The sequence below is a fragment of the Narcine bancroftii genome, chromosome 6, assembly GCF_036971445.1.
Source record: "Narcine bancroftii isolate sNarBan1 chromosome 6, sNarBan1.hap1, whole genome shotgun sequence".
NCBI classification, from domain to species: Eukaryota; Metazoa; Chordata; class Chondrichthyes; order Torpediniformes; family Narcinidae; genus Narcine; species Narcine bancroftii.
The window spans coordinates 242442785-242466852 of record NC_091474.1 but is presented as its reverse complement, the minus strand read 5'-3'; the positions used below and the strand labels follow the sequence as shown (position 1 = coordinate 242466852).

Genomic DNA, 24068 nt, shown 5'->3' with positions numbered 1-24068 from the left:
TACTTACATTTTTATATATTTTTTCAATCTGTTCCAATTTTTGTTCCTAAATCACTTTTTGACTTGCTTAATTCGGCTATATCATCTTACATATGGTAAGCATCCTCGCCTTAATAAAGTTCTTCTACAGAGATGATTTTACCTGACTTAAGATTTTTCTATTGGGAAGTCAATATATGATGTCTTACATTTTAGACTCTTTTTTTTTTCCGTAATCATTCTGACCGCTCATAATGGGTATCAATGGAACTGAATCCGTCCCAATTTTTTTTCTGATTTAGCGCTTCTTGGCCCTTCACTTCCATTTTCAGCTAAGTTAATAAATAATGCAATTGTTAAACATTCTGTGAGAATTTGGGCACAGTTTAGAAAACATTTTGCATTTCATAATTTCTCTCTTTCGAGCCCTATCAGATCCAATCACTTTTTTAACCTTTACATGATGCTGTTTTTCAGAGATGGTATAGAGAGGGTAGCCTGTGTTTTAAGGATCTCTTCATCGATGGATATTTTGTATCATTTGAGCAGCTTTCTGCTAAATTTGACCTGCCCAAATCTCAATTTTTTAGATATTTGCAGATCTGACAATTTTTTTTTTTTTTTTTTTTTCACACCATAAATCACATTAGCCATGATATACACTATTTCTTTTTCACACATATACAGTGACTTTTTCTCCCCCCCCCCCTCCTCCCAAGCCACCCCCCCACCCCCCCCTCATCCATTTTAGGTATACAATCTAGGTTGCATTAAGCCAGTCAGACAATGTTGTCATTCAACAAAATTACACCAGAAATTCTACTGAGTCCATTCTTTTCTTTCCTTCTCCTTCCATCAACTTAGGTAATGTTTGTCCCCGGTAGGTTTTCGCTATTGTATTTAATGTAAGGCTCCTATACTTGTTCGAATATTTCAATATTATTTCTTAACCTATATGTTATTTTTTCTAATGGAATACATTTATTCATTTAAATTTAGTAGTTTCTTCCTTTTTAATTTGGTTATGTATTCCATTAATATTTAAAGACATATAGTTCAGCGTAGCCCTTTTATATTTTGTTTATCTTCTCTTTCCGTTTTTCCATCATTACCTTTCCTCCTTTTCCATTTCTGTTTTCTTATTTTCAACTCTTTATAACACAACATTTCTACAACATCCAACATTTTCCTTATTCTCCTATTTCTATCTTATTTATCCCCAATCTCCCCTTCCCCTCCTGAGTTGTCCTTTATCCCTTGTCGGACAACCACATCTCCCCTCTCCATTTGGATTTGCGAATCCACTCGCAAGCGTCAACTGATTTTGCAGTGACCGCTATTTCCCCCCACCCCGCCTCCCCCAGAAAAGATTTCACTTTTCATATGTCACAAAGGTCACTCTTTTAATTCCCTCCTTATTCTCTCTATTCCATTACCTTCCTTTATTAATTCTTGTCTATACTATCTATATTTTCCTCTAAGTACAGATACATTCATGTATGCTCATTGTCTCTATTCACTCTTATACCTCTTTACCCGCATACATATCAATCGTGATCATTTTTACTCTCATTACCCGTCTTCATCCCTCAGTCTATTTTTGTCTTTACCCACATACATATCAATCGTGATCATTTTAACTCTCATTACCCGTCTTCCTCCCTCAGTCTATTTTTGTAATTGTTCTGCAAATTTTCGTGCTTCTTCTGGATCCGAGAATAGTCTGTTTTGTTGTCCTGGAATAAATATTTTCAATACCGCTGGATGCTTTAGTATAAATTTATACCCTTTCTTCCATAAAACCGCCTTTGCTGTATTGAACTCTTTTCTCTTCTTTAGGAGTTCAAAACTTATATCTGGATAAATGAAGATTTTTTGCCCTTTATACTCCAGTGGTTTGTTGCCCTCTCTTACTTTTTCCATTGTCTTCTCCAGTACCTTTTCTCTTGTAGTATATCTTAGGAATTTTACTACGATAGATCTTGGTTTTTGTTGTGGTTGTGGTTTAGAGGCCAATACTCTATGTGCCCTTTCTATTTCCATTTCTTGGTGTAGTTTTGGACATCCTAGGGTCTTAGGGATCCAATCTTTTATAAACTCCCTCATATTCTTGCCTTCTTCATCTTCCTTAAGGCCCACTATCTTTATGTTATTTCTTCTGTTATGGTTTTCCATTGTATCTATTTTTTGAGCTAGTAGTTCTTGTGTCTCTTTAGTTTTTTTATTAGATTCCTCCAATTTCTTTTTTAAGTCTTCTACCTCCATTTCTGCTGCTACTGCCCGCTCTTCCATCTTGTCCATTTTCTTTCCCATTTCTGTTAAGGTCATCTCCATTTTATTTATTTTCTCTTCTGTGTTGTTTATTCTTTTTCTTAAATCCTTAAATTCCTGTGTTTGCCATTCTTTAAATGACTCCATGTATCCTCTAATAAGAGCAAGTATATCCTTTACCTTGCCTTTCTTTTCTTCTTCTATTTCACCATACTCTTCCTCTTCTTCTTCCTCTGGGTTGGCCATCTGTTGTTTCTTTGTTGCCCTTTCCTCCTCTTCTTTCTTGTTTCCATTGTCTTCTGTGGTCTCTTCTTGCTGCAGGTGTTCTGCAGCTGTCGTTGCCGGCTGTGGAGATCGACTCCCCAGCTGGTCCCCCCTCCCGTCGCGCATGCGCGGTTGCGCACTTTTACTCGGCTCTGCAAGCCATTTTTGTAGTCCATTATTTACCGACCTGAGGGAGCGGGTTTTTCTCTCTCCGCAGCGGGCCTCTTCGGACAGGTAAGGCCTTCACCTTTTTCCTCCTTTGTCTTCTCTTCCTCTCTTCTTACCGTTGCTTTCGATTTTTCTTTTTTTGTCGCCATCTTCTTTCCACCTTTATACTCACTTTTCTGTAACTTTTATTTCTGTGCCTTTGTGTTTTCCTTTGTTTTTCCCGACTTTTCTGGAGAGGGCTGGAGTTCACCGTCCGGCCACTACTCCATCACGTGACTCCCCGATCTGACATTTTCTTGAATCGCAACTTGCTGATATTTTTTTCCCCAAGAGAGTCTGAATCAAATTTTGCCGATGAGTTTTTTAGTTTAATGCCTTCTCGTAAAGGGTTAATATCTACTATTTTTGAAAAATTATGTTTAAAACAGACCGCTCGTTAAAATTAAATATGCTTGGAAAGAGGACTTAAATTTGACTATCGGATGTGGTTTGGGACACACTTCTCAAGTTGGTTAATAGTACACAGAGCACATGTCTCTTTTTTACTCTGATATAAGAGCGGAGAAGCATCATTTAATTCATGTGTTCTGGACTTAACCTAGTCTAGCAAAATACCGGAGAGAGGTTTTCCGCACTTTGTCTACCATTTTCAATATAAATGTTATAACGAATCCTTTGGTGGCCCACTTTGGTACAATGGGAGGGAATGATTCTTCTTTGTCCCTGGTTCAGAGTCGTGCTCTCTCTTTTGGCGAGGCGAGCGATTTTCCTTAAATGGAAGGATGCTGCCCTTCCTACTCATGATCAGTGGTCGCGTGACATTATGTCCTGTTGGAATATGGAGAAGATTCATTATTCGGTTAATAATTCAGATGCTATGGGGAGGCGTTATTTATGACTCACTTTCTTATTTTTTAATTTCACTTCAATGTAATTGAATTGTCTGACTCGTATCTTTTCCACCTTTTCACATTTTTATTTCTCTCCCTTTGTTTTTTCTTTAATGTTTTTCATGTACAGCATCTGGCAACACTTAGGGAGGGGAACTGAGTTTTGTCTTTTTGTTTTGTCTCTCCTTTTTTTCCTCTTATCTTTTCCTTTCTCTTTTATTTCCTTTTTTTATTATTTTGGTTTTGCTTTTTTAAAAAAAAATTGGTCTATGAATTATGGATATGTTTTACAATTTACTTTTGCTTTCGATCGACTGATTGTTTTATTAATTACGTGTAACTATCCATATCATTTTATTGCATTGTATAAGTATTATAAGCTCTTTATTTAAATTAATAAAAATATTTTAAAAAGAACGAATCCTTCAAAATCACTGTCGAGGTCTGAAGCAAAGATGACGGCAGCACATCCAAATTCTCACTTTAAACTGTCCACATACAGCTCCCAGTCTGTATCTGATGAGGCGGCTTCAGCTTCATTGTCAGTGTCCCACAATAAATCATCGGCCGTGCCATCCACTGCACAAGAGATGCCACATATTTTAAACAGTCTCTATTTTTATTTTGTCCCATGTTTTGAGCACAAAGTTATACAGCATATCAAGTGATTCGGCACACATTGCCCCTCCTTTTGTGAATGATTTTTTCTGGACTAGGCATCCATGTATTCCTTTCTTCACGCACATGGCCTGTTCAAGCAGACATCAAGAGGTTGCAATAGAGTTGTCAAACTACATGGGATAACTGCCATGTAAGTATCATTTAGTGTTAATCTACTTTTAGCATTCTCAGTTAAGCGGCCTCAAAACATAACCCAGACCAGCAAACTCTGTTCCTTGTGTAAACTGCCTGGCCGCCTGTTGCACACCTTGTCTGTCCACAGTCTCCATAGTCTTGCACCATTTTCATCCATCCATCCTTTTTCGTGAAAACTTACAAAAATGCTTGCTGGGAATTTTATTTTGGGTTTAAGTTTGCGCTTGAAGATTTGCATGAGTCTTTGTCCCGTTGGCCATGCACGAAAACACCACAGTAAACCTGGTTCTTTCATGGCCTGTACTTCTGGTTTGCACAGTTTTCACACCTTTCCATTCTATTGTCTATCATGTTGAAATTCATGGGGGTTTTGTCCATGTTTCCAAACTGGTGCTTCTGCCGGTTCTGTATACAGGTGCCTAACCTTTTTATCTGGGGTCATCAGGTCCGATCACCTGCTGTTGTTTGGAACCTTCTGGATTTCGGAACCATTTTAAAATAGCAGCCCCTTTACCACTTTCCCTCGTCTCCCCCCTCACCTGCCCGGGACACGTGGCTGTGTCTCCAACCTCCACTTGCTCGCCCAGGATGCGTGGCCGTGTCCTTCCACTCCCCCCCCCCCCCCACCGGACGTACGGCCATGTCTCTTCCCCCCTCGCCTGCCCGAGGCACGCTGCTGTCTCTCCCCGCCTAGATAAAAGGTTAGGCACCTGTAATAAAATGGTGAAAACTTGCAACATACTTTGGTAGTTTCTGTGCAATTTTTGTTTCTTGCTGTAACACCAAATTTTTCCTGTTCATGAAGCAGTTTCACCAGCCTACTGTAGCTTCAAAATCTTTACTGTGCTCTGGGTGTGACTTTGTCCACTTCAGTGTTAATGGTCTTATTTTGTGTGACGAGGTAGCAATCTTGCCACTGTTCATGTACCAATTCTGCAACATGATTTTCCAACTCTGGCCAATGACGGGGTCCTCTTTCATCGAACATTGCTTTTTGGTATTTTTCTTAAAATATCTTCTTTCTTTCTCCAATCCCCTACGAACAACATCTCATATATTTCAAATTTTCTTGTAGCTGCCCATTCTTGGCCATTTCTATTACTTCATACTTTTTGTCATTTTGCTCAGTGTGATTTTTGGGGGATTGACTTATACACCTGATATATGATAAAATCATGAAAATGAGGCTGAAAATGGGGACCTGACTTATCTGAAGGTTGACTTATACGCCAAAATATATGGTAACACATCTTTCCCCTTTTTAAAAAAAAACACCAAGCACGTACTATGTCTACGTAACAAAAGTATCTAAATTTTGTGGCCAGTCTCTTTCCACTCAGCAGCTTTCAATCAGTCTCTGAGGTGGTTTAATAGTCCTTTTTGGTCTGCTATGTGTTTCCACAGGTGTGCTGCTTGCATTTGCTGCGTTAGACTTACTGTCTTTCTGTGGACTCTGAACAACATGTTCCTTTTCTTCCTGCACTGTACTGAGAGGTGACGGGTCACGACAATGGGTTGGAGATTGTGGTTGTAGATCCACGCACTTCCTTCTCAGAGGTGTCCCTCTCTGTTAGGTCTGTTTCCTCTTGCACATATCCTGGCAAGGCCCATGTGCCAGAATTGTGAGCTTGGATTCACACTGGAACTCCAGGCTTTAGGACTGGTTGGCCTTTCACAATCTTATTGTGATACTATTTCTTTTTTATTTCCTCTTCCACTTCAGCCTCTTTGTCCTTGTGTGCTCCTTTTGGTGTCAACAGATTTTCACACATTGGAAGATTGGTACAGTTACGTCGGCCCATCAACATTTACCCTGGAGATGGTCCATCCTGTAATCAGTAGACTTCTGTGAAAATCTTTTTGTCCATTATATGCTTTCTTCGTGAGGCTCATACTTTTGCAAGTATTGGCAAAAGACTCAAATTCACTGCCCGCAAATTGTGGACCAGTGTCTACTTCACAAGGAACTCCATGCCTCGCAAACACTTTTTTCATGAAACTGATAACTGCTTTGCTCGATGTTGACTGCAGTGTTGTTTCCTCTGTTACTTCTATACGACTCTTTCTATTACAGTCAAGCAAATCTACTCCAACTTTGAAGTAGGGCTTGTCTGGTACAGGGTGTGGCATAAGTGGTTCTAATAGCTGTTTTGGTCTTTGGGCAAGGCATATTTCATATGAAGTAGTGGTCTGGTTTGATTCTTGGTTCATTCTTGGCCAGAACATCACCTGTCAAGCTCTACGTTTGCATTTTTCATCACCAAGATGTCCTTCATGTATCCTCTGGAAAATTTCCTCGCAAAGCAACTCTGGAATCAGAAACCTGTTCCCTTTGAAGACTATACCTTTCTCAACTGATAGTTCATCTCTGCAGGCACCAGTAATCCCAAATACCTATTGGAGAGTCATTCTTAGCTGTCGCCCATCCTTTCGATATTGTATCTTTAACTCTTTCATTATTTCACCTGTCTCTGTTGCTTTCCTGATCTGCTCTGTTTTATCCCAGGATACTAGACAATAGGTGGAGGAGTAGAAATGGAACAGTGCCATTTACTGTGATCATAGCTGATCATCCACAAACAGTACCCTGTTCCTGTCTTCTCTCCAAATCCCTTGACATCGCTATCTTTAAGAGCTCTATCTAACTCTTTCTTGAAAGCATCCAGAGAATTGGCCTCCACTGCCTCTGAGGCGAGCATTACACAGATCCACAACTCTCTGGGTGAAAAAGTTTTTCCTCAACTACGTTCTAAATAGCCTAACCCTTAAACTGTGGCCTCTGGTTCTGGACTCCCCCCAACATCAGGAATGTTTCCTGCCTCTAGTGTGCCCAATCCCTTAATAATCTCATATGTTACAATCAGATCCCCTCTCAATCCTTCTAAATTCCAGTGCATACAAGCCCAGTCGCTCCAATCTTTCAACATGTGACAGTCCCGCCATCCTGGGAATCAACCTCATGAACCTACGGTGCACTCCCTCAATAGCAAGAATGTCCTTCCTCAAACTTGGAGACCAAAACTGTACACAATGCTCCAGGTGTGGTCTCCACAATACACCATGGCCCTGTACAACTGCAGAAGGACCTCTTTGCTCCTATACTCAACTCCCCTTGTTATGAAGGCCAACAGGTTATTAGCTTTCTTCACTGCCTGCTGTATCTGCACGCTTACTTTTAGTGATTGATGAACAAGGACACCTAGATCTTGTTCTTTTCCTAACCTGACACCATTCAGATAGTAATCTGCCTTCCTGTTCTTGCTACCAAAGTGGATAACCTCACATTTATCCACATTAAACTGCGTTCTGGAAGTGAGGTGATAATCATGTCAACATTAGCCTGTAACTCTGCATTAACCTCTTCTTTCTTGTCAACTGCTCGAGACAATAGCCCCTTTCACACTGGCACGTGAAACTGGGAATTAACTGTCAATTTACCAGTGTGAACGTTCCCAAAATGGTATTTTGGGGGAGGGGAGGTGTGTCCAAATCAACGTGGGTCTTAACCACCTGGGAAGGTAGTATCCATTTTGAATCTGCTCCACTGTAAGCGGGCAACCCTGGTTAGCTGGGTTCCATAAGTGACACGCTGATGACGTTCTTGCGTGCGTGCGATCTCCTGGGGATGCAGAGAGGGCAGGCAGGTAGTGTTGGATTTTTCCAGAATAACTATTAACCAAAAAAAATGGTGGCGAACTGGGGGGGACTGGGAAGTGTGGGAGCTCCTCTCGATAAGGGCCGAGGAGGAAATCTCTGAACATATAACGGGCACCATTAATGACAGCCTGTTACATGAGAGGATTTCCTGTGATCTCCGGGACAGCGTTTGCCTGGGATTTTGCCCAGGTGATCAACAAGCTGACGAATCTTCGTACAAAGTTTCTTCAGGCTGTTGATCAAAACAGTAGGAGTGGGAGGGGCCAGCTGGAGTGGCCATACTTTGACCTCACCTACGGGATCTGAGGCGCCAGCCGGTCAGCAAACCCTATGTCCCTGATGTCCAACGTGGACAACCCAGGGCCCAGCGAGAAGACTCCCGTCGAGTCGCTGCTGGGGTACACCAGCACAGAGAGAGGGGACGTCAGCACCACTGAGGAGACCATTGCCCCCAGTATATCAGCTGCTGAGCCACAACAACAGCCAGGTAAAACATATTTTTCTCATGGGTTTTGTGAATGCCTGCCCACGAAGTGCCATCTTGCTAATTTCCCATGTGTTCCATTGCTCTCCAGGATCTGAGGGGAGGAGGAGGAGGAGGAAGCCGACTCGGGCGCAGAAGGTGATCACTGAGATCAGGGGCTTGCTCCGTGAGATTAACCGGGACAATCTGGAGCGTGATCGCCTGCGTCAGGAGAGGCAAGCAAAGCGGGAGGAGAGGCTGATGCGAGCACACCATGAAGCAGAGAGGCAGGCTCGGGAGGCTGACCGGCAGGAGTGGGAGAGGAATATGGGCCAATTCACACACATGATCTCCAGTCTTCAACAGGAAATGCAGTCACAATCAAGCCTGATGAGAGACCTGATTGGAATGCTTGGCTCTCCAGCATGCCTCCACCCTCCTCCCTCCTCCCTTCACCATCCTCCTGCCCCAATGGACCAAAGACCCCTACAGCAACACCATGCTCCTGTCCCCCCACCGCAATATTATTCCTTGCTGGCGAGTGGGGAGCACAGCCGGACCCACTCAGAGGAGGGCTACGCATCTTTTGATCCTTCTCCTTCCTGCAGTTAGAGGATGATCATTAGTTGTTTATTCAGATTTCAGATTTGTTGTCTGAAGACATGCATGACATCACATACAACCCTGAGATTCCTTTTTCCTGCAGGTGTGGCAGAATTGCCACAAATTGGTAGTGCAAAAATAAACTGTACACAGTGTGAAACATGTAAACAAATAAAAGAACTGGAAACAGATAATGAATGTAAACAAACTGAGCAATACAGAACAAAGAAAATCAATAAAGTGCACAAGTACTAGTCCTTAAACGAGTCCCTGATTGAGTTTGTCGTCGAGGGGTCTGATGGCGGAGGGGGAGCAGCTGTTCCTGAACCTGGTGGTCCGAGTCTTGTGGCACCCGCACCTCTTTCCTGACTGCAGCAGTGAGAATAGTGTCTGGTTTATAGTTGTACATGGTCATTAACAGTTTACATTTTGAATTTTAAATTTTAACTTAAAATTTGATGCCACCCTTTTTTAATGCCAATGGTTCTAGCTCTTTTACATATTTCAGGTGCATTATTTTGTTTTTTTTTAAATTGTTCACTAAACTTTCACTTAAAAGCTTAATTTGGTTGCCTGATGCGTTCACAAAATGGATATAATACCCTCACAGATACTCCGATAAGGAACTCTAGCAGAGGGAGATCTGCTACCTCAGTGATCCACTCTGGCAAGAAGTGCTCCTTGTTAATCTCACATATATTATGTAGGACGCAACAGGCAGTAACAATGTCAGACACAAAAGTGATACGAATGCCAAGTCGTTTGGCCAAGCACCTGCAGCGGCCTTCGAGATGTCCGAGAGCATTCTCGACCACCATCCGGGCTTAGCTCAGATGGAAGTTGAAGTTCTGCTTCTGTTGATTGACAGCATGGTGGTCTGTGAACCCCTTCCATTAGCTGATCCCTGAGTGGGTAGGTGGGATTCCCGATCAAATGTGCAGGGATATCCACTCGGTTAATGGTCTTGGATACTTGTGGGCTGAGCAATGCAGATGTGTAGTTATCTCATACAACCTCTGACCGCACAACTAGCCAGTTCACTGATGTCTTAACTGTGGCCATTGAATCTTGAAAGGATTGAACCGGATTCCCAGTCACAGCCTCTCCTTAGGTCTATATATATATATATATCCCCAAGAAATGTCTCACCTCCTCTTTCTTTTGGGGCCTTGCAAAATTCTCACTGGCTGATGTCTTTCTTGGATCAGGCTCCTCTCCCTGTTCAGATACGACATCTCCCATGAAGGTCAGTGGCTTTACACTCATATTTCTCTTTATTTAATTTCAAATTGACACTCCGTGTCAGTTCAAGCACTTGCTTTAATCGTGTATTACATTCATTCTTGGTGAACCCCGTACAATGATGTCATGCATCATGGTCTCTACTCCAGGTATACTTTCAAAGATCATGTGGATAGTTTTATGATAGACCTCTGTTGCGGACAAGATCCCATATGGTAGCCGAATAAAGCGGTATGTTCCTTGTGGAGAATTGAAAGCGCAGTCTTGAACATGTCTCATCGAACTTCATCTGCCAAAACCCTGATGATGATTCGAGCTTCCTAAATCACTTGGCACCTGCAAACCAGGACGTGATTTCCTCCTGTGTTGGCAATTTAAAATGCTCTCTCTTGTTGGCTTTATTGAGATCTCTTGGGTCCAGACGTGTGTGCAATGCTCCATTTTTCTTTTGCACGATAACCAGTGAGCTGACCCATTCTGTAGGTTCTTCAGTTTTCTAGGTGACTTTCCTCTGTTCAATGCATACTAGTTCTTGTTTAAGTTTGTCTCTAAGTGGAAGTGGAACTTTCCTGCATGCATGGACAACAGGAGTCACTGTCTCATCAACATGGATCTTGTGTACACCAGTTAAATATCCCCTCAAAGACATCTGCCTACTCTTGGGTGCTTATTTTTGGTGTGTGAAGCCACTATGAAAACTCTTTTTACCAGGTTGAGCTCTTCATGTGCACTCAGACCTCATTTTGGCTGTACTCTCCTTCCTACAATCGGTAGCTGTCACTTTAGATGCTGCCCTTTGTGTTTGAAGGTTTACAGCCCCCTTTTAATGGAACTTCCTCTTCAGTGTAGCTTGTCACTTTTAATTGCTCTTTACAATGAGGCTCCAGAGATAATAGATCCACCTGGGCTCCAGTGTCAAATGGAATTACTATCTCATTCACAGTCACTGGAATAATCCATTCAGTTTTACCAGCACCAGTCTGTAAAACTCATCCACCAAAAATACCTCCATTTCTTCGTCCACTTTCTCTTGGTTGCCCCTGCATTGCAGCACTCGGCAAAACGATTCTTCTTCCCACATTTGTAGCCGTACTTTCCATAGACAAGACACATCTTTGGAATATGTGTACCTCCGCACCTGCTGCATTTGCTGTTTGACCTTACTGCTTTGTTTTGTTGTTACTTTGGGAAACTCCTGGTGCTCTGGTTATCTGTTTTCATCATGTGGACTGTTGTGTCTATCCTGTTCAGCTCCTTAGCTTGTGCTCGTGTGATCTCTGCTGCCCTATACAAATTCACAATCTTTTCCAAAGTCAAATATACTTCACTCAACAGTCCATTACTTGGGATTCCACAAACTATTCCAATCCCTTTATACCTCCGTCTCCCATACAGAAGGTCTTAAAGTATTTTGCTCTTTCTGGGCCAGAGACCCAACCAGCAACCTTCTACCACCACCCTTCTCTGCCTGGTGCAACTTGTCCTTGCTCTAAACAGCTTCTCCTTTAACTCATCCCTCTTCCTCTGAATCAAAGGAGTAGCCATGGGTACCCTCATGGGTCCCAGCAGCCGGTCTGTGGGCTTTGTGGAGCAATCCATGCTGCAAGCCTACACAGGCAAGACTCCTCAAGCCTTCCTTTGGTATATCGACGACAACATCAGGGCTGCCTCATGCACCCGTGATGAGCTTGTCAACTTCATCCATTTTGTGTCCAACTTCCACCCCGATCTCAAACTCTTCCCTTCCTGGATCTCTCGGGACCCACAACTAGCTTGACTACACTTCCTCACAGGCAAGGATTCCTCCTGCAAGGATTCTATTCTCTCAATTTCTCCGTCTCTGGTGCATCTGTTCCCAAGATGAGGTCGTCCATTCCAGATCTTCCGAAATGTCTTCCTTCTTCCACAAACGTGGCTTCCCTCCACCACCAACAACTCAGCGCTGACCCGCATCGCATCAATTTCCCACTCATCTGTCCCCGCTCCCAGACGTAACAAGCATAAGAGTCTCCCTTATCCTCACCTGCCACCCCACCGGCGGCCGCACCCAACACATTATCCTCCGGAATTTCTGGCACTTACAACAGGATCTTACACATCTTCCCCTCCCCTCCCCTCTCTGTCTTCCATAGGGACTGTTCCCTCCGTGACTCCCTTGTGCCCTCATCCCTCTCCACCAATCTCCCCCCCACCCCCCCGGCAGCTTCCCCTGTGGCCTGAGGAGGTGCAATACTTGCACCCTCACCACGGTCCGGGGCCCCAAACAGGCCTTTCAAGTGAATCAGCATGTGTATCTGGACTGATTTACTGCATCTGGTGCTCCCTTTGTGGCCATTGGGAGAAAAAAAGTAAATCAAGAAAATCTGTAGACACTGTGGTTGAAGTAAAAACACAAAAAGCTGGAGAAACTCAGCAGGTCCAACAGTGTCCTTCATGTAGCAACGGTAAAGATACATCACCAATGTTTCGGGCTTCAGCCCTTCATCAAGGTATGAGAATGCCGACAGGCATCCAAACAAAGGGGAAGTGGGTGGCATAGGCAGGAGATGAGAGGTGGAGAAAGGATGGAGGGAACAGCAGCAGTGTGGGGGAGCAGGAAGAAAGGGGAGAACTGGAAAGACAGGAAAGGAGGCGGCGAAAAAAAAGGTGAGCACGTTTCGAGAAGTCTATGTTAATGCCATCTGGCTGGAGAGTGCCCAGATGGAATATCAGGTGTTCCTCCAATCTGCGGATTGTCAAAGTGGGAATAGTACACAAGGCCATGCACAACACTGGAGAGACTGGGCGCAGATTGGGAAATTGCTTCACTGAGCACCTTTGCTCCGTCCGCAACTGTGACAGAGACCTCCTATTAGCCAATCATTCAGTTCTGTGTCACGCTCCCACACTCACATGTCCATCCACAGCCTTGTTTACTATCCAACACCTGATTTTCCATCTGGCCCCTCTCCAACCAGTTGGCATTAACGTCGACTTTTCTGGTTTCTGCTGACCTGCTCTCATCATCCCCTTTCCATTTCCTGTTCTCCTCCCTCCCTTCACCTAGCCATCCCTCCTGCCCTTGATCGTCACTGTGCCCGCCCTCTCCTCCACCTGTCACCTCCTGCCTTTGCGACCATCCCTCCCCTACCTTACTCTTTTGCTCGGATACCTGCCGACATTTTCCCACACCTTGATGAAAGGCTGAAGCCCAAAACGTCGGTTCTGTATTTTTACCTTCGCCACATAAAGGACACTGTTTGACCTGCTGAATTTCTCCAGCACTGGATTCTTACTCACTGAGACACTTCTGACACCATGTTATGCTTGTTCTTTATGTGGGTTTCACACTTAACTGACTTTATTTTCCTTGATCTGCTTCAACTGACTTCCAACTGCAACCCCTGTCATCTGCCACTTCTGGTTTCTGGGCAACTGTGTGCATTGCATGCTGGGAAATGTAGTTTTTAGTTACATGGATAATAACACATATCTCTCCATAGACCGCCCATCCGCATAACCTATAAAATCTTCTCTTGAATATTGTAATCGTACCCCCATCCACCACCTCCACTGGCATCTCGTTCCACTCTCCCTTCTGAGTGAAGAAGTTCCCCTTAAACATGTCACCTTTCACCCTTAACCCTCTCGTTCTTGCCTCACCCAACCTCAGTGGAAAAACCTGCCTACGTTTACTCGATCTATACCTCATCATTATTCATGTAGCTCTATCAAACCTCTCATTCTCATGCTTCAGGCAATAAAGTCCCAACCCGTTGATCGTCAAATCCTGGCAACCTCTTTGTTACTTTTCTCTGCACTCTTTCAATCTTATTGATGTCTTTCCTGTAGGTCGGTGACCAAAACTGCACACATTACTCCAAATTTGCCCTCACTGATGTCTTTTACAACTTTGAGCATTACATCGCAACTTCTGTGCTCAGTATTTGGATTTATTGAAGATAAAGATATCTTTATGACCTATTCTACCTCTTTCGCCACAGATAGATATGAATCTTACAGGAGTAAAGGTATTTTACATAATAATATGCAAGGTTGTCTGGATTATGGTCGTGCTCCCCGTATGACAAGCACCCATTTCTCTCCACCTTAAGCATCCTTCAGTGGAACAAGGCAAAAAGTAGTGGATGCTCTGACCATCAACTTCCAAAGTCCTTTTGTCTCATCTGCCTTACAGATTTTGCCTCTTTAGGGCAAAGGCCAGGAGAAGGTAACTCTGACTTCAAAACCCTGGCTCGGCTCGCCCAACCGTCAGTACCTGGAAAGGGCCCCAGCTATGGGCAAATAGCACATGTCAGTCTGGCAGCAGGGACTGGCAGCTGTGACAGAGTGCGGGAAACAATTTCCCTAGTGGTCTACAGCAGCAAACTCGGTGGGCGAAGGATCCGTAAGGATAACAGCCAGCAAGCATGGTCTTGAAACAGACCACTGTACAGCAATCCCGCATCACTCTGGCTGTAGTGCCAGGCTCAGTGGCATGGGATCCAGAGGGAGGCGTTTGTCCTGGGCAAGCACTCGCCTCCAAGTCCTTGCCCCGGCACACGGTGCCTAAAGCTGAAAAGCTACAAGGCACCATGTTCATCTTCGCTTGCAAAGGGATGGGCCATGGATGGATCGATTTGTCTCGTTGGAGCAGTGGAAAGCCGTTGGTGTGGAACTGTTATATAAAAAGAAAGGGATAAATTGAGTAAAATTGTCTTTTACAGCATCTGTTCTGAATGTCAAGTTAAAACACGGAGAGTAGGAAAACTCTAGGAAGTTGTTAGAGTAGGTTATAAGGTTGGCACAACACTGTGGGCCTAAGGGCCTGTGCTGTAGATTTCTATGTTCTACGAATGGGCATTTAGTGAGCAGAGGTTAACCAATCAGCATGGACTTGCCAAGAGACTATCATAGCTGGCTATGGATTTTTCTTTGGGTAACAGAGCAATGAGCATAGATCACTTGCTTAATGCATTTGTTTCATGTACTGTGATGTAACAAAAAAGGTCAACAAGGGTTATGGACAGGGAGGGAAGGGATAGGTTTATGTGGGTTGTTACAATGTGGGCTGAAGGGTCTGTTCTGTTCTATATATTCTATCTACTTTCACCATTGTTCCAGCCCTCCACCACTCTAGAGCTACCTCTTTCAGAACCTGAGGGTGCATACCATCTGGGTCTGGGAGACTTACCTAGCATTCAGCTTCTCAAGTTAAAAAATAAACTGCCCCATGCACCTTCTTTAACCACTGCTCCCATTTCCCCTCACCCCAAGCTATAAACCGGGACTCTGTACATTTTTTGCCATGTGTCATTTTTCAGGTTTCGGGTCAATGCTCCGCGCTCTCGGGGCGCAGATCGAGAAAACCACCAATCGAGAGGCGTGCCGGGACCTGAGTGGGAGAAGGCTGCGAGACGTGAACCATGAAAAAGCGTAAGGCATTCTGCCTTCTCAACTACGCTCGATATTTTCCTTAAGGTGCCGATTTAAACATTACTGGCTTTAAATGAGCCCTCTGCTAGGCTGAGGGAGAGGTCCACTGATGACCCTGTCAGAGCTGGGGTAAGATCAGCCCACCATTTCCTTTTGTGAAATGGCACCTGAGCAGTGATTTTTTTTTTTAAATATTTTTTTATTTTTCACACTGTGAACTCTATCAACCAAAATATGTACAAACATTTCTCATTAGATGTACACAGTAGCATTTTCTCCCTTTTACCCCCCCTTTTCCTTCCTCCACTCTTCCCACCCCCTCCAAAACCCATAAATATTCAACGTATTCTCATGCTCTTCCATTTTCCAAGTTGATATTATACATTTTTTTTGCTACTGCTAAGGCTATCATAATGAATCTTTTTTGCACTTTATCCATTTTGAGGCCTAATTCTCTACTTTTATTAAATTAAAAAAAAATTTTCACACTATGAACCATACTGACCAAAATACACACAAACATTTCCCTCTTGAAGATGCACAGTGTTATTTTCTCCCCTTTCCCCCCCTCCCTTCCCTCCCTTCTTCACCCCATCTCCCCACCCACTCAACATTCAACCTATGTGATACATTAAACCCATTAAACAATGTCATCACACAATGAAAATAAACAAGAAATTTGTGTCATCTACTTTTACATACTGGGTCAGTTCATTTAGTCTTCTCCTTCTGTCATTTTAGGCGGTGGAGGTCCGCAGTAGGCCCTCTCTGTTCTGTTCCATGTACGGTTCTCAAATTTGTTTGAATACTGTGATGTTATTTCTTAAATTATATGTTATTTTTTCCAATGGAATACATTTATTAATTTCTATGTACCATTGCTGTATTCTCAGGCTATACTCTAATTTCCAGGTTGACATAATACATTTTTTTGCTACAGCTAAGGCTATCATAATAAATCTTTTTTGTGCTCCATCCAAATTGAGTCCAAGTTCTTTACTTCTTATATTACTTAGAAGAAAGATCTCTGGATTTTTTGGTATGTTGCTTTTTGTGGTTTTATTTAATACCTGGTTTAGATCTTCCCAAAACTTTTCCACTTTCTCACATGCCCAAATTGCATGTACTGTTGTTCCCGTTTCCTTCTTACAGTGAAAACATCTGTCTGATACTGTTGGGTCCCATTTATTTAACTTTTGAGGTGTGATGTATAGCCTGTGTAACCACTTATATTGTATCATAGGTAACCTCGTGTTTATTATATTTCTCATAGTTCCGGAGCATAGCTTTTCCCATGTTTCATTCTTTATCTTTATGTTTAAATCCTTTTCCCACTTTTGTTTAGGTTTATAGCTTATTTCATCATTTTCCTTCTCTTGCAGCTTATTATAAATCTTTTAATTAATCATTGTGTCTGTAATCACATATTCAAAGCTGCTTCCTTCTGGTAATCTCAATCTGTTTCCCAATTTATCCTTTAAATGAGTAAACATTGTACCATGGGTTATTCTATATTTGTACTTCAACTATTCAAATGTTGGAGGAGTCACGTGATGGTGTAGTGGCCGGTAGGAGAATACCTGCCCTCTCCAGAAAAGAAGGAAAAAAGTAAAGAAAAAAACGAAGCCCCAGACACACAAATCACAACAAATAAAAAAATAAATGTGTGGAGGAAATGGCGCCTAAGAAAGAAAAGCGAAAAACAACGGGAAGAAAAGAAGAAGGAAAGATGCCGGAAGAGAAAGGTGAAGGCCTTACCTGTACGAAGAAGCAGAGACCCGCTGTGGAAAGAGGAGCCCACTCCCCGAAGTCAGTGGAAACCCCGCAGGGTCGTGACTCACCGAATGCAGGACTGCAAAGATGGCTCACGGAGCCAAACAGAGGTGCGCAACCGCGCATGACAAAGACAACACCGATGGGAGGGGGGAACCAGCTGTGGAGTGGAACTCCACAGCTAGAACAGCTGAGTAAGACCCGACAGCAGGGCTCCCAGCGGGAAGATATAGAAAATAATGGGAACGGGAGGGAGGAGAATGAAAAAAGGAAATCAGAGACACAGCAGATGACCAGCCCAGAGGAAGAGGACCAATATTAAGACATCATAAAAAAATACCCAACAAACTGAGACAAACAGCCCAACAAGAAAGTCAGAAGAGACACAGATACAAGGAAGAGAAGTAGAAGACACAAACCCTAGAGCAGACACAGAAGAAGGAGAAGGAGAACATCAAGCTCTGTACAGAGGAATAGAAGATAAAGGGAATGGACAGTACATAGATTTTTAAAAAATTCAAGAATATATGGAAGCATTAAAAGAATGGCTGACATGAGAATTTAGTGAAATAAAAAGAAGAATGAAAAGTACAGAAGAAAAAGTGAGTAAATTAGAGCTGGTTATAACAGAAATAGGGAAAAGAGTAGACAAGGTGGTAGAACGAGAAACAGCCGTAGAAATGGAAGTGGACGACTTAAGGAAATTGGAAGAATCTGATAAAAAAGTTAAAGAAACACAGGAGTTGTGAGCTCAGAAGATGGATATAATGGAAAACTATAATAGGAGAAACAATATAAAGATAGTGGGCCTTAAGGAAGATGAAGAAGGCAAAGATATGAAAGAATTTATAAAAGAATGGATCCCCAAGGTCCTGGGAATGCCAGAAATGCAGGAAGGAATGGAAATAGAAAGGGCACACAGAACATTAGCCCCAAAACCACAGCCACAACAAAAACCAAGATCCATTCTAGAAAAATTCCTGAGATACACGATAAGAGAAAATATATTGGAGAAGGCAATGAAAAAAATGAGAGAAGACAAAAAAAACCACTGGAATACAAAAGTCAAAATAAAATTTTCTCCCCAGACATAAATTTTGAACTCCTGAAGAAGAGGAAGGAGTTTAACGCAGCAAAATTGATCCTTTGGAAGAAAGGCTATAAATTTATGTTAAGATATCCAGCGGTGCTTAAAATAGTTATCCTGGGGCAGCAAAGCAGACTGTTCTCGGATCCGGAGAAAGCACGAGAATTTGCAGAATGCCTGCAAAACAGAGAGAGAGATGAAGAGATGTAACAAGAACAAGAATGGCAACAAACTTCATATAAAGAAGAAAAATAATGTATAAGTAAGAATTAAGGAGGGGAAGAAAAGGGAAGAAAGGAAGTAAGGGGGTGAATTAAGAGGGTGAGCTTTGTTATATGTGAAGATAAAAGTCTTCTGGAGGGGGTTAGGTGGGAGAGAATAACAGTCACCGCGAAATCAGTTGATGCTTGCGAGTGGGTTCACAATCCAAATGGAGAGGGGAGATGTGGTTGCTCGACAAGGGACAAGGGGCAACTCAGAAAGTGGGGGGAGACATTTGGGGTTAAGGGAATTTTAGATGTGGGAAAAATGGAAATATTTTATGTTTTAGAAGTGTTGTCTTACAGTGTGTTCAAAAAAAGAAAACAGAAATGGATAAGGAGGGAGGGTGGTGATGAGGAAGCGGAAATGAGAGGTAAACAAAGTATGAAATGGCCATATTGAACTATATGACTTTAAATATTAATGGAATACATAACCACATCAAAAGGAAAAGGCTGTTAAATTTACTGAAGAAAGGAAAAATTGATATAGCATTCATGCAGGAAACACATCTAACAGAAGAGGAACACAAGAAATTAAGGAGAGACTGGGTAGGACACGTAACGGCAGCATCGTATAATTCAAAAGCCAGAGGAGTAGCTATATTAATCAATAAAAATGTACCAATCAAAATAGAGGAGGAAATAATAGATCCAGCAGGGAGGTATGTAATGATAAAGTGTCAGATATACTCAGAATTTTGGAATTTGCTCAATGTATATTCACCTAATGAAGAGGATCAACAATTTATGCAAGATATCTTTTTGAAGATTGCAGATTCGCAGGGGAATATACTGATAGGAGGGGATTTCAACCTTAATTTGGACTCAAACATGGATAAAACTGGAAAAAAAACTAACAGAAAGAACAAAGTAACCGAATTTATCGTTAAATCGATGCAGGAAATGCAACTTTTGGATATATGGAGGAGACAACACCCAAAGGAGAAGGAATACTCATATTATTCGAGTAGACATAAAACATACTCAAGGATTGACCTGTTCCTGTTGTCAGCCCATATCCAAGGAAGAGTTAGGAAAACGGAATATAAAGCTAGACTGTTATCGGATCACTCACCCCTGTATTAGCAATAGAGCTAGAGGACATCCCACCGAGAATGTATAGATGGAGATTAAACTCCATGCTACTTAAAAGGCAGGATTTTAGAGAATTCATTGAGCGACAAAATAAAATGTACTTTGAAATAAATATGGAATCAGTGAAAGATAAATTTATTCTGTGGGATGCAATGAAAGCGTTTATCAGAGGGCTGATAATAAGTTATGTAACTAAGACGAAGAAGGACTACAATCGGGAAATAGAACAGCTGGAAAGGGAAATAGGAAGTACAGAAAAAGAACTAGCAACAAGGGAAGATACAACAAAAAGAAGAGAATTGGCGGACAAAAAAAATAAAATACAAAACATTACAAATGTACAAGGTGGAGAAGAACATAATGAAGACAAAACAGAAGTATTATGAGCTAGGAGAAAAAACATAAAACACTAGCTTGGAAGCTTAAAACAGAATAAACTAAAAGAACGGTGTTGGCATCAAGGACAAAGGACAAACAAATTACATATAACCCAACGGAGATCAATAAAAACTTCAAGGAATTCTATGAGCAATTATATCGAACTGAGAACGAAGGGAAAGAAGACAAAATAGATGAGTTTCTAGCTAAAATTGAACTACCGAATTTGCAAGAAGAGGAGCAAAACAAATTAATAAAATCATTTGAAATAGAGGAAATACAAGATATTTTTAAAAAAACTACCGAACAATAAAACGCCGGGAGAGGACAGACTCCCAATAGAATTCTATAAAACATTTAAAGACATTAATTCCTCCTCTCCTGGAAGTAATGAACCAGATCGAAGAAACACAAAACATGCCAGATTCATGTAAAATAGCAATAATTACAGTAATACCAAAGACAGGGAAAGATCCACTAACACCAGCATCGTATAGACCAATATCTCTACTCAACACAGATTATAAGATAATAGCCAAACTATTAGCAAACAGATTGGCCGACTGTGTGCCAAAAATAGTAAAACTAGATCAAACTGGATTTATTAAGAAAAAACGAACAGCGGACAAGATCTGTAAATTCATTAACTTAATCCATGCAGTGCAAGACTTCAACAGTGGCGGTTGCCTTAGACGCAGAGAAAGCCTTTGATAGATTAGAATGGAATTATTTATTCAAAGTACTGCAGAGGTTCAACGTATCAGAGAAATATATTGGATTAAAGCATATTATAAGGGACCATTGGCAAAGGTGACAGTGAATGGATATATATCAAACCAATTTAAATTAAGCAGGTCAACTAGGCAGGGATGTCCACTATCTCCCTCACTGTTCACGTTAGCTATAGAACCATTGGCAGAACTGATAAGAACAGAAAATAAAATAAGAGGCATAAAAATAAAAGAGAAGGAATATAAAATCAGTCTATTTGCAGATGACGTCATAGTATACTTAACAGAACCAGAATTATCAATAAAAGAATTACATAAGAAATTGAAGGAATATGGAGAAGTATCGGGGTACAAGATCAATGCAAATAAAAATGAAGCGATAGCAATGAATAATGCAGATTTCACAAAATTTAGGAAAGAATCACCATTTAAATGGCAAACACAAGCAATCCGATACCTAGATATTCAACTAGATAATAATCTAGGCCATCTATACAAATTAAATTATCAGCCATTAATGAAGAAATTACAAGATGACTTAGAACATTGGAAAGATTTACCACTAACACTGATAGGAAGGGTAAATTGCATTAAAATGAATATCTTCCCAAGGATACAATACCTAATTCAATCGTTAACAATTCACCTAACAGAGAAATTCTTCAAGGAGCTAAAGAAAATAATAAGGAAATTTTTATGGAAAGGGGGGGTAACCGAGGATAGCGCTAGATAAATTAACAGAATGGTACAAACAAGGGGGCTCACAGCTACCAATCTTTAAGAATTATTGTAGAGCAGCACAATTAAGATAGCTATCAGATTTTTATCAAACAAGGGAAAAACCAGATTGGACCAATTAGAGCTAGATAAAATAGGGGAGAAGGTACCTGAACATATACTATATAAGTGGGATGAAAAGCTGGTGTAACATAGGTATTCAGCAGTACTGCACCATCTGCTCAACATTTGAAAGAAGATTCACGTAGAAAAGAATAAAACAAATGATCAACTATCAAAACTAATATTGACGCAAAATCAACTAATCCCCTTCACAATAGATAACCTTTCCTTTAGAGAATGGGAGAGAAAAGGGATCAAAAGAATAGAAAATTGATTTTTGGGAAATAAATTATTATCTTCTGAACAAATGAAGTACAAATATGGTATAACTCAGCACAATTTTGCATACTACCAACTGAAAACCTACATGAAGGACAAATTGGGAAACAGGCTGCGGTTACCAGAAGGAAGCAATTTTGAATATGTGATTACAGACATGATAATTAAAAGATTTATAACAAACATGTACATCAAACTGCAAGAGAAAGAGAATGAACAAATAAGCTGTAAACCCAAACAAAAGTGGGAACAAGATCTAAAGATAAAGAATGAAACATGGGAAAAGCTATGCTCCAGAACTATGAGAAATACAATAAACACGAGGTTATGCATGATACAATATAATTGGTTACACAGGCTATACATCATGCCCCAAAAGTTAAATAAATGGGACCCAACAGTATCAGACAGATGTTTTCGCTGTAAGAAGGAAACGGGAACAACAGTACATGCAATTTGGGCATGTGAAAAAGTGGAAAGTTTTGGGAAGATCTAAACCAGGATTTAAATAAAATCACAAAAAGCAACATACCAAAAAATCCAGAGATATTTCTTCTAAGTAATATAAGAAGTAAAGAACTTGGCCCCGATTTGGATGGAGCTCAAAAAAGCTTTATTATGATAGCCTTAGCTGTAGCGAAAAAATGTATTATGTCAACCTGGAAATTAGAAGATAGCCTGAGAATACAGCAATGGTACATAGAAATGAATAAATGTATTCCATTGGAAAAAATAACATATAATTTAAGAAATAACATCACAGTATTCGAACAAATTTGGGAACCGTACATGGAACACAACAGAGAAGTCCTACCGTGGACCTCCACCCCCTAAAATGACAGAAGGAGAAGAAGACGAAATGAACTGACCCAGTATGCAAAAGTAGATAACACAAATTTCTTGTTTATTTTCATTGTGTGATGACATTGTTTAATGGGTTTAATGTATCATGTGTGTTGGGCGTTGGGTGGGTGGGGGGGGTGAAGGAGGGAGGGAAGGGAGGGGGGGAGAAGGGGAGAAAATGACACTGTGTATATTCAAGAGGGAAATGTTTATGTGTATTTTGGTCAATATGGTTCATAGTGTGAAAAATTAAAATTTTTTAAAAAACAACTTTTCAAATGTTAATAAATTATTTCCCAAAAAACAATTTTCTATTCTTTTGATTCCTTTTCTCTCCCATTCTCTAAAGGAAAGGTTATCTATTGTAAAAGGGATTAGTGGATTTTGCGTCAATAATAATTTTGGTATTTGGTAATTCGTTTTTTTTCCTTTCTAAGTGGATCTTCTTCCACATATTAAGTAAATGATGCAATACTGGTGAGCTTTTATATTGCACCAACTTTTCATCCCACTTATAAAGTATATGTTCTGGTACCTTCTTCCCTATTTTATCTAGTTCTATCTTAGTCCAGTCTGGTTTTTCCCTTGTCTGGTAAAAATTGATAAATATCCTAATTGTGCGGCTCTATAATAATTTCTAAAGTTTGGTAACTGCAAACACCTTGGTTATACCTCTCTGTTAATTTATCTAACGCTAACCTTGGATTCCTCCCTTTCCACAAGAAGATCCTTATTATTCTCTTTAGTTCATTAAAGAATTTCTCTGTTAAGGGAATTGGTAACATTTGAAATAAGTATTGTATCCTTGGGAACACATTCATTTTAATGCAGTTTACCCTCCTCATCAATGTTAGCGGTAATTCTTTCCAATGTTCTAAGTCTTCCTGGAATTTCTTTATTAGCGGCTGATAATTTAGTTTGTAAAAGTGGCTTAAGTTATTATCTAATCTAAATCCTAGGTATCGGATTGCTTGTGTTTGCCATTTAAATGCTGATTCTTTTTTAAACTCT

General features: G+C 41.1%; 1 protein-coding gene across 2 annotated transcripts in view; it reads left to right on the top strand.

The window, feature by feature from the left end:
* sde2 (SDE2 telomere maintenance homolog (S. pombe)) overlaps positions 1-24068 on the top strand; it is a 111917-nt gene that overhangs the window by 9923 nt on the left and 77926 nt on the right. For both annotated transcript variants that reach the window (XM_069887822.1, XM_069887823.1), the window contains exon 3: positions 15657-15768. In XM_069887822.1, coding sequence (XP_069743923.1) covers positions 15657-15768 — 112 coding nt within the window. The remainder of the gene's footprint in view (positions 1-15656; positions 15769-24068) is intronic.